The 13,965-nt window shown below is 36.9% G+C and overlaps 1 protein-coding gene across 1 annotated transcript; it reads left to right on the top strand.

Moving 5' to 3' along the window:
• The first annotated feature begins 5,222 nt into the window (after nucleotides 1-5,222).
• On the top strand, nucleotides 5,223-11,723 carry LOC133721132 (1-acyl-sn-glycerol-3-phosphate acyltransferase 2). The gene is made up of 11 exons (XM_062147667.1): nucleotides 5,223-5,591; nucleotides 6,049-6,171; nucleotides 7,801-7,840; nucleotides 7,956-8,029; nucleotides 8,289-8,348; nucleotides 8,952-9,029; nucleotides 9,946-10,104; nucleotides 10,283-10,408; nucleotides 10,632-10,724; nucleotides 11,052-11,138; nucleotides 11,240-11,723. The coding sequence occupies exons 1-11, from the start codon at nucleotides 5,511-5,513 to the stop codon at nucleotides 11,474-11,476; spliced, it is 1,158 nt and encodes a 385-aa protein (XP_062003651.1). The 5' UTR covers nucleotides 5,223-5,510; the 3' UTR covers nucleotides 11,477-11,723.
• The last annotated feature ends 2,242 nt before the right edge of the window (nucleotides 11,724-13,965 follow it).

The raw sequence follows: 13,965 nt of genomic DNA, 5'->3' as shown, positions 1-13,965 counted from the left end.
TTCAGATTAAAAGAAAAAATCTTTATAACTTTCTACTTGTTCGGCTCCTCTAACAATCACTTTCTGGTTCCGTTACTGAAAGTACACAAAAAATGTAGGTAGCTCCCCTCACAAAATTTTTAGTAGTTGAATTGATAGAGATTAAGAAAAGAAAAGAAAAACAACAAATTGTTGAAAATATAGATTTAATTGTTCAAGGGTGTTTTGATAAAATTAAGAAGGTGTACTTAGCTTTTTAAGTATTCAAAAAAGTGAATTAGAGGTTTAATAAGTAGGAGATGTCCAAATATCAAATTTGGAGGTCCAACTAGAACCACCCTTGCTGAAATTGCTCCATCATGAATTCTCCTCACCCAAATTCATCTGAAGGGAATTTCTCCTCACCTGAATTCCACTCCTCACTCGGATTTCCCTCGAAGTGAATACTCCTCACCCAGATTTGCTTTGAGGAGATTTCTCCTCATCCATATTCGCCTTGAGGAGATCTCTCCTCATACAGATTTGCATTTAGGGAATTACTTCTTACCTAAATTTGCCTTGAGAGGATTTCTCCTCACCTAGATTAACCTTGAGAGGATTTTTCTTCTCCCAAATATGCCTTCAGATATTTCACTTCAAGGTATTTTTCCCAAACAGGTTAATTTGCCTCTTTATGAGGTCATATCCTGACTAGAAACCGTTGTTATTTACACCCCACGTAACCTCCATATTTCATTATGTATGTTTATATGTGAATAATTGAGGTTTTTTTTTTTTACAAACTTTCATGAGACCAATTTTTTTGGTTCCTTCTCTAGAGACGGCCGTCGTCTTTCAACTTAGGGTTTCGTTTCCCTTCCATTCTCGTCCGGCGGCTCCCGCGCCGACTGGGGCCTTTGTTCTCGTCAGATTGCGGTGAGTGTAGCCGAGCGAGGAGTATTTTTTCAACGAAGCTCGGTGGCTTTTGCAAGATTGAGTCTCTCTGGGATCGTCGGGATTGGGGTTTCAGATGGGAGGTCGGCGTCGGGTTCTAGATTGCAGCTCTGAGGCTATGGAGGTCGTGAGCACAGGTCCCATGGTTTGGGATGGTTTCGGTTTCCTCCAGGTTTATTTCAAACTTTGGTGGCGGCGTGAAGAGGGAAGTCGACGGCTTGGGGTGCTGTGGATCCGCATCCGAGGGGATCTGGGTTCGTGCTTTTGTACGCCGGGTCTCTCTCGGACTCTTGGAGCGTCATTGTGGTGGTCAAACGATGGGGTGTGCTTCACTGGTGGTGGCGGTTGTGGCAGGGGTGGCGGTCGCGTTTTGCAGCTGTGCAGCGTCTGCCCTAGTAGAGGAGGTGGTGTCTAGGCCTGCGATGGGCTTTTTCCGTTTTGGACCCTGGCTTGGCCTTTCTTTTTGGGCTCAACAATTGCTTTTATGGTTTCTGTTTTTTACTTGTTCAATAACTCCCTCTTTTGGGGGAAGATAGTGGGCTTCGACCCAAGTTAGGTTGGCTAGGTTTTAGTCAGCATAAGTCTGCACGGTTATGGTTTCTTTTTACACCAAGTTAATGAATCTCCTGGAGTACCACAATTGAGTGCATTGACGAAGGGAGATTCACGGTAGTTTTCTTAGTGTAAGCTGAGATTTGTAGTTGTGTAGGCTCTTGAATATTTGAGCGACAATGTACTAATGGATGGTACACTTTTTCCCTTACCTGCTTGACCACTGATGTAGGGTACATGCATATGGGGATTACTTGTAAGTGCCGTTCTGGCTTTGGAATTGAATGAAATCTCTATTACTCTATCAAAAAAAAAAAAAAAACGGAGGTTTTTTTTTTTTGTATTTTTTTTCCATAAAATTTTATAAATACTTCTTCATTTTATCATGATATATCCAAAATATCTTATATATTGATGATATTTTGACGATACTGAATAAATTTTGCATAAATGGTGAAAAATAAGATATTTTCTGATCCCCCTATGATATATTGATCTCTCTGAAAAAAGAGATATTAGAGGATATATCAGAAATATCACAGATATTTCAATACTTCTTAACTCTTAAGTTCTACCAGGATGTGGGGTTCAAATAGGTTGAGCTAGAAAGCGACGTTGCTAATTAATTTGATCAGTGCACTGAGCAACTCATCACTATACTATACCTGAGCAGAAAAGGTACCTTTGATGAATGATGATATAAAGTGGCTTGTATCAGAATTTGAAGCTACCTCATGGAGGAAAATCCCAAAGAGGTAGTGTAACCAAGCAACCTATGTTGTAGCAAGAAAAACACTCTCTTTTGTTGGGATAAGGTTTTGGAAAGAAGCAGAGCCACTATGGTTGAAAGAGATTTTATTAAATGATTGCAAAAGGTTGATATAAGGGGGTGATACTCTGTTTTACTTACTTTTGATTATCAAAAGGGGTAAATTCCTCCTATGGTATCTGAGGTATTGCTACTTGGACAGTTTGATACCTGATGTATTAAAGGGGACAGTTTGGTACTTGAAGTTAGACTCCGTTTGACACTTTGGTACTTCTGTTAATTTTTCTGTTAAATGTAAGGATAAAATTGACATTTAGAATATATGTATAAAAACATAATAAAAAAACATGAGTTTGTGGGTTGATTTTCTTCATAAATTTATAGGTATGAATTAATGCTTATGGGTTATGTTGAAGGTGAAATATTCGAATTTTATATTTAAGAAATATAGTAATCATATAGTGAACACCTATGAGAGTACTCCATTGAAACTAGTCTCGTACAACTAAATTTTTTTAAACATAAAATTCAATTTTGTCAACTTTAACATAACCCAAAAATATTAATTCATTTTCATTTTCTCCTAAATGACCCAAAAAATGATGAAGACCTAAAATAATACCAAATAATATCATCGCATTGTGTTTATGAAGAGGAGGAAAAATCCAAGTTTTGGAGGAAAAATCAATGGATTCATAGAGAATAGTACAAAAAAAATATATGATTATTATATTTTTTTAACATAAAATTTGAATATTTCACCTTCAACATAACTCATAAACATTAATTCATACCTATAAAATTATGAAGAACGGCAATCAACCCACAAACTCATGTTTTTTTATTATGTTTTTATACATATATTCTAAATGTCAATTTTATCCTTACATTTAACAGAAAAATTAACAGAAGTACCAAAGTGTCAAACAAAGTCTAACTTTAGGTACCAAACTGTCTCCTTTAATACATTAGGTATCAAACTGTCTAAGTAGCAATACCTCAGGTACCAAACTGTCTAAGAGATGTTTTTCACAAGCTGGGGTTCAAACCAGAGACCTCCTATTATCAGAAGAAGCCCTGTAGCATCCGCCCCAATTGCAGCCTAACATGCTTCTACTAGACCAACTCCTTAGGTCTGTTTTACCTACTTTGATCAACATCATCAGGCATGTTTGAGATTGTAATATACAAATAATGAAGTTTTTTGATTTGATAAAAAAAAAAAAAAAAAAAAAAAGTTGTGGTGAACCGTGAACCGTGAACGAAAGATGCAAAATGGACCACCTATATGGGAAGTACAACAACTTAAAAAGGCGTCCCATGACTCCCATCCATCATCCATGAAAGGAAGGTAGTTGGGATATGGATGATTGAGTAATTGCCCCAACCCTTGATAGGGTTTTGGGGGTGATAGTAGTCAAAATATGGTTGACCAACCGAATTCAAAGAGAGGACCAAAGTGGAATATAGCAAACTTCGATCCCATCTTATAATTAAATAGCACGTAGATCGAGGCAGGTTGCAGTTGTTTGTTGATTGGAAGTAGCATTATAGATAGATCGTGGATCGATGACAACACAGTTTCGAGAGCGATCGGAATGGACCGAAGTAACTTTCATCGAGATATCCGTCAGGCTACTTTGTTACAAAAAATCATCGCCGCCGTAATTTCTGTTTCACCCACACCACCCACTCCTCACGTGGCTTCTCTAAAGAGTTTCTTTTTTCCCCCCTCTTTTTTTTTTTTTGAAATTATTTCTTCCTCTTTCTTAATAGGGTAATCAGAATTTTTTTTTTTCTTACTTCTTCTCTTCTACTCCCTTTTGGCAAGAAAATTTTTATTGATAATATGTTCTTTTTCTTTCTAGATTTGCATTTTTGTGTTCTTCCTACCCATTTCTTTCCTACACTCTTCCGAAAGAAATAGGCCGATTTTTTAAACCTAAATTAACAGTACCGACGAAATTTGGTTGTTTGATCAAAGAACAGAAAACAGCATCAGGTAAGAGGTGGGCCATGGACCTACCATCCCATCAACATTGAGATTGAAGCCAACTGTATTTCATATCCAAAATCCAAAGTTTCAAACCATATGATGCCGACCACAAGAACCCTTTTATGTATTTGTTAATTAGGTTTAGTAAGGGCATCTCCAACAGAGTAAATCTACTATTGTTTTTGTAAATTAAATAATGTAAATTTTACTCTCTCACCATTACATTGCGGATTGAAACCATTTATTTTATACAATAATTAGTCACCTTAGAGTAAGGTTTGAAATACTTATAGCAATTTTTGCAACTTCTCAAATATAAATTGTACAACGTAGTAGGAAAGCTGTGCTTTTGGTAATTATGCTTTGTTGTAATCGGTGCCAATTGATGCTTGTTTGAATACATGTATTTAGTAGAGACTTCATGAATCATTTCGGGACGTATTCTAGATGTTTATTGTAATCAGGGGTTTAGGCTTAATTTTCTCCCTTGTATTCGACAATTTCATTAATAGAGGCTTGAGGGCGGCTGCATTAGCTCTTTAATTTAAAAAAAAAATTTGTATTATTTTTGATAAAACACTAGAACTAAACTACCATGCGCCCAATGTCTGAGCTAATCTAAAGTCGGACGTGGTCCACTTAACTTTTTCTTTTACTCCATGCATTCACCTTTATCAAAATATTGTGACCATATTAGACCAAAACACCACTTGACAATGTCACGTAAGTAATCCAAAAACACAAACAATTGCTTGTTTTACAGCAAAAGTGCTTCTCCATTGAGAAAACAAAAAAAATTCTTCTTCAATTATAGAGAAATTGTTGAAGTTGCTCTAAACATGTTTCTCCCTTGAGAAAAGAAAAAGATTTCTTCTTCAATTTTTGTTTTTGGAAAAAGGAGAAGAAAAGAAAAGAGTAAAAAAGGAAAATTTGTTGGAATTTTATTAGTATCATCAGACTATCAGCTCAACTGTCCAAGAAATTTTGTTGTCTGGCAGAAGCGGAAAACCCCATATCACACGCACGCACTCTCTCTCTCACAAGAAAGAAGAGAAGAAGTGTCCCTCGTTTTTCCCTTGAAATATGAGAAACGGCGTTTAAAGCGCGCAAGCACCCTCACGCATTTTCACATTAAATTCACATATTCACACACACAAACACACTCACTGCTCGCATCGCCCAATCCTTTTATATTGATTGATTGATTGATTGAAATCATCTTCCTTTTTTTTTTCAAATTCTCTGTGAATCTTGGGATTTCTCTGTGAGTGGGTTTTGGCCATGGCGATTGCAGCGGCAGCTGTCATCGTTCCACTCGGCCTCCTCTTCTTCCTCTCTGGCCTCTTTGTCAATCTCCTTCAGGTACCTCTTCCTTCTTACTCTGATTCCTTTGTCTTTTAATTGCTTAGATTCGGTTTCATTGAGCTCATTTCTCTTTCATTCTTTTGTTGATTTCTTCAATCTTGGCCTCTATTACCATAAGGGTTTTGCTCCTTTCTTTTTCTTGCTCCTGGTGATTGAATGATTGATTGATTCTAGCTTTGTGGGTTTGTTTTGATGTGGGCCTTTTTGAGATGGGTGGGTTTGGTTTTTGCGCTTCTACATCCCCTAAATGCTTATTATGTTGATTCCCAAGAAATTTGGGAAAGAAAAAAAGAGCTGTAGTAGCATTCTGTTGGTCCAAATGTTATATTTGGAAGCTTATTGTTGTTATTCATTTTGTTTCAACTAACACATTCATTCTGTGTGGGTAGATGCATATAAATGTTTATATTTCGGAGATTTTAGTAAATTCAGCCTGCTTAATCCATTTTTTCAGGCGATTTGCTTCATTCTTATTCGGCCCGTGTCGAAGAATATATACAGAAGAATCAACAGAGTGCTGGCAGAGCTGCTGTGGCTGGAGCTCGTTTGGATCATAGATTGGTGGGCAGGCGTCAAGGTGTTAGCTAACCCATATATCTCAAGCTCTTTTAAGTGATTTTATTGTTTTACACTCTTATATCCAATTGGCTTCATTACATCTTGAGCTTTGTTTAGGTACTTCTCCATTTGTGTGTTTTATTTTTTTTTATTTTTCTAAGGTGATAAATATGTTTGATTTTCATGAGAGATAGATTAATTATCAAGAAAAAAGTGAGATAAGTTAAGATGTTGCCTGAGAAGTTGGGGGATGGGTTTTTCAAGATAAATAGATAATTCATTGAGGAAAAAAAAAGGCGACATAGAGTAAGATATCCTCACGCCCTAGTGCTGCTTTGAGGTTGATTTGCTTCCTTGTCTGCTAGACTTTGCTGCTATGCCCCACTTCTGTTATATATGTCGGGATGTGCAAAGAGTGGTAAGTTCGTAAGTTCGTATTATGTCTGTATTAGTCATTACGGGGACCGTGCCCATCCTTTTGAGATGTGCCAATTTCAAGCAGTACCCTCACTCCTAAGAAATTATGTTACAGCTAGCCTAATAGGCTAATACCCCCATTACGGCTAGGGGCACTGCAGCATAAATAGTTTCTGCTTGACTAGAAAGTCAAGGATTTGATTGTGGTGTTTGGCCTTGTCAGAGATTTGAGTGTTAGAGATTGTAATACTTGGGGGTGTTGAGAATGTGTATAAATATAACTCCCACATTGGAAAAATATAACTTTGCTTATGGGTTTATAAGGGTTTGGGCCATTCCATCCATTGCCAATTGGTTTTGGATGTGAACCCCAGATTACTTTATCATGGTATCAGAGCAGGTTACCCACGTGTTTGGTTTCAGCGATGGCCACACATGCTCACCGTCACCCAATACCCAATATAACTTGTCTACGTGTATGACTTGAGAAATCGCCACACGTGCGGGGGCGTGTTGAGAATGTGTATAAATATAACTCTCACATTAGAAAAATATAACTTTGCTTATGGGTTTATAAGGGTTTGGGTCACTCCATCCATTGCCAATTGGTTTAGGATGTGAACCCCAAATTACTTTATCAGGGGGGAGAAACTCTAGAATAGGTAGACTACGAGCCTTGCCAAGTTTTTCAGGGAGAGAAAAGAAAAAGGTTTCCTAAGTGTGCCAGTACCCAAGAAGCCTTAGCCCACCTTAATTCCCATTTCCCACCTTCCATGCCCTAACCAATCACCCCCAAGACCTAGTTCCCAGTACTCACTCACCTTTTGGATTTAGCCAACACCCCAACTTACCCGGACATACTGGAGTTAAAAGCTCCATTTGTGACTAGTGACATATCACACTAGTACAGTGAGTGTGTCCTTGGCCATGATGTTTCATATAGTTGATTGAGAATCTTTTAGCATGGGAACTTAGAAGGTCCGGAAAATAACATGTGTCTGACTATACTAAAATATTTGCAATATCAATCAACTTACTTCAAAGCTGAATCATAATACCATTTATAGTTTCTGTCAAGAATTCTTTTTTCACTTGTTTCAGTCTTTTTATCTTATATTTTGTCGCTTAAAATTAGGAGAAATAATATCTATGCCATTGCTTATGGACTAGCTTTAGAGTATCTTGAAATCGATCATTTAAATATTGATTTTGTTAACCCTCTTTTCTGTAGATCAAAGTGTACACAGACCCTGAAACCTTCCGTTTAATGGGTAAGGCTTAAAGTTCTTGATATCTTGATGTTTCTTTGCATTTAGGACTAAGTATATCTTTTTTTTCTTCATAAAATTATGCAGAAAAGGTCATGTATCTTCTCATGTGTTGTAGGTAAAGAACATGCACTTGTCATATGCAATCACAAAAGTGATATTGATTGGCTTGTTGGATGGGTTCTAGCTCAGGTACACTTTATATATCATTGCTGTAATCAATGCGTGCACAGATACATGCAACCAGACACCCAATGTGAAATTAGAATGATACATATAACAAGCTATTAAAAAGTATGCCTTACTTGTTTATTTGTTGGTTTGTGTAAATGATCTGTTTACTTTATACTCGTTGTGAAACACACAAATTATGTTGTAGACTAATGAAATTGTAATTTTTGTTACCTATTATAATTTCTACAGCTGATTCTGAGTTAACTTATTTTTGCAGCGGTCAGGTTGCCTTGGCAGCTCATTAGCTGTAATGAAGAAATCATCCAAATTTCTTCCGGTATGTTCCAACGGCAGCCTAAGATGTCCTGTCAGTTTGTGTTAGATGAAGTTTGTTAGACCGTTAATTTCAGTTCATATTATATGCTAGGGTGGGATCCTGCACTTTAAGTTTCTCGTGTATAATATATATATATGTATATAATGTTGTCTCCAACTGGAGTACTGTGTAACCTAAGAAACTTGGATAAATTCATTAGTTTTGACTATTGTAATATAATTAGGCATACTAAGGAATTTCGGTTTCTTCTAATTGCTGTCTGCATTGTAAAGGGAGGAAGGGGGGTTGTTGAACTAACAGATTGCAACTAAATATAGTATTAAATGTTTTCAGTTTATTGCTGAACTGATTTTACTTTGTTCAGGAAAAAAAATTGATGGTTTTGATTTCTGAATGTTGGGTTGCCAGTTGCCACTCATCTTATTCATGATCCTGAAACATAATCTAAATGATGTAAAGTAATTGCTTTTTGGGGTGTTTTTCTGTATTTGTCATGAAGTTTCCTTGTGACCCTAATATGTCATTTATCACAAGCATTGTCATTTTCTTGGTTTTCTGGTTTCCTTAACCCTAGTCATGAACTCTGATGCCTTATAAATGCAGGTAATAGGGTGGTCAATGTGGTTTTCTGAATATCTCTTTTTGGAAAGAAGCTGGGCAAAAGATGAAGGCACAATAAAGGTATTGGTGAATGTGTCATATATATCCACGCGTGTGCGCGCGCATACACAAACACACATAATAATAGAGACATACACGTGTACTCATATGCATTAAAAGTTATATGGAACTGTCAAGGTGGTTCATTCAGCTGGAAAACAATGTTATGAAGTTGGATGCCTTTTAAAACTCTTACTGGAGTCATTAAGTTAATCTGGGAAACAATGTTTTGATAAATCTGAAGCAATACGATTATACGAGGATGTAATGGTTCCATCTACTTACATATCATTGTCTCCGCACTTAATAGATAGGTATGATTTGTTGCCAAGCGTATGTCTTGAATGGAGAGACTAATCACATGATTATCAATATGTTACTCTTTGATCTAATTTTTAGTTTTTATTTATTTTTTGTTTAGATACGATCATTTCAGTAGTTACTTTCCTGCCATTTTTTTTATTGTAGTGCAGATAATTTTATTGTTACCGATTAAATGCATTTACTATGTTGTTTGCTGCTGCTAGTCGTAGATCAATTTTCTAGTTAAATGAAAATAATTTTCTCATGAAAACAGCGACTTGTTGGTTTATAATTATCTTGGCAAATCAAGTAATCATCTTAGGATTTATTCCTATCCTTATCATGTAGTTTTGGCCTCTATCAATTGAACAGTTGTATTTCTCCATCTAAATTCTCTCCTCTTCAATTTTTCTCTCCCTTGGCTTTAGCTATTTCTCCATTGCTCCCTAGTGGTACTACTTCAACAGTATTGTAGATTAACTTCTTAGCCAACTTCACTTCTGTGGGTCGTGCTTTTCATTTTGACGGACTAATATCCGACACAGGTTAAAATCTAAGGGTATTGGTGTTAGTCTGTCTACTTTTTTAGTATCCTCGTTGATCTCATTTGAGTGCTATTGTATTATATTTGCAGTCAGGTATTCAACGGCTGAAGGACTACCCTCAGCCCTTTTGGTTAGCTCTTTTTGTAGAAGGAACTCGTTTTACACAGGCAAAACTTTTGGCAGCACAGGAATATGCCGCCTCAACAGGGCTACCTGTCCCTAGAAATGTTTTGATTCCTCGCACTAAGGTATAGGTTTTAGTGTATTTTGATCTAGTACTTTGAGAGAACAATAGTTATTGTTTTCTTTTGCTTCTCTCATCAGCATCAAGAAAATATAATGGCTTCGAATCCTCCTTTACAAGATGGCCATAATTCTCTGTTGCACAAGTACTCTGGCTTATTCAATTATTTCTGTTGCTTTCAGGGTTTTGTCTCAGCAGTAAGTCACATGCGCTCATTTGTTCCAGCTATATATGATATAACAGTGGCTATTCCTAAAAGTTCACCTGCACCTACAATGCTAAGACTGTTTGAGGGGCGACCGTCTGTGGTAAGCTTACTCTACATAGATCTTCAAAATGGCTATTGTAGTGGTTGAAACATGAAATAATTTTAGTTCACATAAATAGTGGCTATTCCTAAAAACCCACATCCACCTCCTATGCTAAGACTCATTGAATCATACCATAAATAGCAGCAGTCTTGTGGCCTTTTATATTTGGATTATGCGTTTTATAAACTTGCATCTTTCCTTGGTTGTTGCTCACTTGTAGGTGCACGTACACATCAAGAGGCATGTGATGAAGGACTTGCCTGAAACTGATGATGCTGTTGCACAATGGTGTAAGGAAGCATTTGTGGCCAAGGTGGTTACTATACATGTGCTGCACAGTTACATTTCTGTAGCATTTCTGTTATGATATATGAAAGTGTAATGCTAGGTGAACCACCTTTTTCGGTACCACCTGTCCCATCTTATGTGGGCAGTTGACGCGGCATCACCACATTGTTTAATGAATTGTTCTGATAGGTTGGACTTTGTGCTACATCAGCTGCTGCATAAGGTGGAATGTAGGTTGTACCCAAAATGGTGGTTCACCTCCATCCTCTTGGGAAATGAAATTTACTAATCTGGAATTCATGTATTAATTTCACAGTTTTTGGTTGTTTGCTGTTTGCTTATGGTATACTAGGATGCATTATTGGACAAACATGCAGTAGAGCAAACTTTTGGCGATCAAGAATTGCAAATTACTAGGCGGCCACTGAAGTCACTTTTGGTGGGTTAGCTGCTCTAATAAACTAGCCAACTATTCAGTTATCCTTTCTCTGTTACAAGGGTGTCTTGAAAGTACTGCTAATTAACTTATGCTTGGTACAGGTTGTTACATCTTGGGCATGTTTACTGGTTTTGGGGTCCCTAAAGTTCCTCTACTGGTCTTCACTTCTATCCTCGTGGAAGGGCATTGCATTCTCAGCATTGGGTTTGGGCATTGTTACCGTCCTCATGCAGATCTTGATTCGGTTTTCTCAGTCAGAGCATTCAACCCCTGCCAAAGTGGCTCCTGCAAAGCATAATAATGGAGAGGCTTCTGGTGAACCAACCAAACAGCAATAGGTTACAGCTTCATTCCCAAGCCTTTTATAACTGGGGAACACGTGATTCATGTTGCCTCTGTATTTTGTCATCCCTGCCTTACCTTAGTGTGGCATAGTCTTAAAGGTCCTTTAGATTTTGTAAAACACCTGTTTGTATGCATATCAATTCATTAACTGCTGGTTGATTAGGGTATTTTGTGTATAGCCTCTTAACAATGGCTGTAGCAGCATTGTTGATATGGGAATCCTGGTCCTTTTATCTTTTGCTTTTGCTTTTGTCAGTTCTGAGTAAGGGGGTACATTTATTTATTCATATTTTTCGATTTGGGGGTTTATTTAGCTGTTTGTAGTATTGTCTACAGGGATGATTGTGGGTGGTGGTGCATACAATGCAACTGCACTATATGCAGTGATGAGCACTGCATGTGTAAACTCGTGCAAGTAATAGAAAGCGATTTCACAATGAAACTTTTCAAAAATAAAAATAAAAAAAAATAAAAAGAAGAAGAAGAAGGGACTAGATAGTAAAGACTTCCCAAAAATTACACTGATTTTTAAATTGAAGACTAAACGTACAAAAGTACTTGAAGAGTATGAGATTTTTATTTTTTTTGAAAATTGAATCAGTTAACGATTAATCTAGAGTTGCTACTGTGATTATAGGTCCAAAGTGCCTAGGTCGAATTATAGTGACATAAAGTCTATTAGATTGACACATAAGTTTCTTTAAGATGCACGTTCATCTGCAATCATTAGAGATAATGCAAATGAACTCTTTTTCATTCTTAGTATGCGTTTCCACATGGAATCCGTTGGCTCAAATATCTTTAAAGCTCAATAGGGTTCGATTTGCTCTAGGAGCCTAGAAAGCTTCTATGACAGTAATCAAGGTGCCATTTGGCAAGAAGAACTAGCCATTCCATGTCCTTGAACTAATCCTGATAGCGCAGCCATCGTAGTCATAGAGGAATATGTAGGCAACATCTCTAAAAATAATTGCCTACAGCGAAGATGGTGTGCGTAGTCGCACTATCAGCAAGACATTGAAGTTATCTAGTGTCCATTCCTAAAAGAAAAGCTTAGAATTAAAATGGAGTCATAATAAATAGAACTCAAATTTTATTCATAAGCCAACGGTGTACATCATTGTTTTTTTAACCATAAAGAAAATCTAATCCAAAACTAGCTAATGTAAAACAAAGGTAGTCGTTTGACTTCTTTCAGTAACTCCAAAATAAATATGATCAGGGAATTAGAGAGATGTCAGTGGAGCAAAGCTCGTTTAAGTACCACTTATCTCAAAACTTTCCTAGACATCATACTCACTTTGGATGAGTCTAGTTGAAGAAAAACTAAACCAAGGGCATAATTTACTAAAGATACTATGACAATTGCCTTATTACATCTCTTGGAAAAATAAGACTGATGGTTTTTAGAAGGAAAAGAATGTTAGTGTTTAGGACAATGTGTGTAAGATTGTTGGGACAAAGTGTTAAGGTAAAAGCTTGGAAGTTAGAAACAGAGGAGATGTAGTGATAGTTAGAAAACAGAGGAGCTTTTGATTAACAGAGGAGCTAGGACTTGAAGATTGTTGGTTCATTAATTACAAGGCTTAATTGATACATATTTATAGACTTGTAAGCCGACATTGGCTTACCATTACCACCGACTAACTCATCGATCGACATTCCCTATGATTAACTCCACTGACTTAACATATGCACCACCACTTTTGCGGCACAAGTACTTCGTGAATCCCAAAAAAATAGGAATTTAAATGGAGCAATGAAGCCATGGACCATGAAGTACTGATGCAAAGGAAAAAGTTTGGCCACTCCTTTTTCTGGAAATTACAAGGGAAATCCACGGAAATCATTATGCTAAACAATTGCTGCAAAGCAGAAAACTGCAGTTTCAGAATCAACTTTTCGGGAACAGTTTTGGAGAGCGTTTCTGGCATTCTTCCAACTGCGCCTTTACAAAAAGGGCTAGCATTACTTAAATATATGATTTTTTACTTCAACATTAGCCAAATAACTGGTCAGAATCATCAACGAGGCAGCAGGAAATCAAGTGCAAAACAGGCTTCTCGATGAGGCAGAAACTATCAGCTTTTCACGAAGCCTTTTGGGAGATTTTTTCCGGCAACTTACTTGGAGTTTTTCTAGAATTTTATTGATCATTCTTAAAGATATGATATCATAGATTATGGATAAGTCAAGAACTATCCAGAATCACGACAATTTCAAGTCAATCCTTGTCCAAGAATGAAGCTTCAGAGAAAGAAAACGTATCTTAGTCAAAACATAGCAGTTTGGCCTAAAATCTTTTTTGGGCGGATTTCTTGTGCATTTTTGGAAGGTCTATGTTGCTGCAATTATCAAAGAGAGTCCTAGAAGAATCCTACAAGATTATGGCAAGATTAATCCATTATATTATCTTTTAGATAATAGGCATCTCTATGCACACTTTCTCTCCCATGCTTGTCACCTTGACTTTGGTGATCCA

Source organism: Rosa rugosa, chromosome 7 (genome assembly GCF_958449725.1).
Source record: "Rosa rugosa chromosome 7, drRosRugo1.1, whole genome shotgun sequence".
NCBI classification, from domain to species: Eukaryota; Viridiplantae; Streptophyta; class Magnoliopsida; order Rosales; family Rosaceae; genus Rosa; species Rosa rugosa.
Note: the sequence above shows the minus strand (reverse complement) of the source record. Positions and strands in the feature narration are given on the sequence as shown.

Coding starts and splice junctions, on each gene's coding strand:
- LOC133721132 (XM_062147667.1), top strand. CDS start 5,511: ATGGCGATTGCAGCGGCAGCTGTCATCGTTCCACTCGGCCTCCTCTTC. Junction 10,105..10,282: donor TTTTGATTCCTCGCACTAAG/GTATAGGTTTTA, acceptor TGTTGCTTTCAG/GGTTTTGTCTCAGCAGTAAG. Junction 11,139..11,239: donor GGCCACTGAAGTCACTTTTG/GTGGGTTAGCTG, acceptor TGCTTGGTACAG/GTTGTTACATCTTGGGCATG.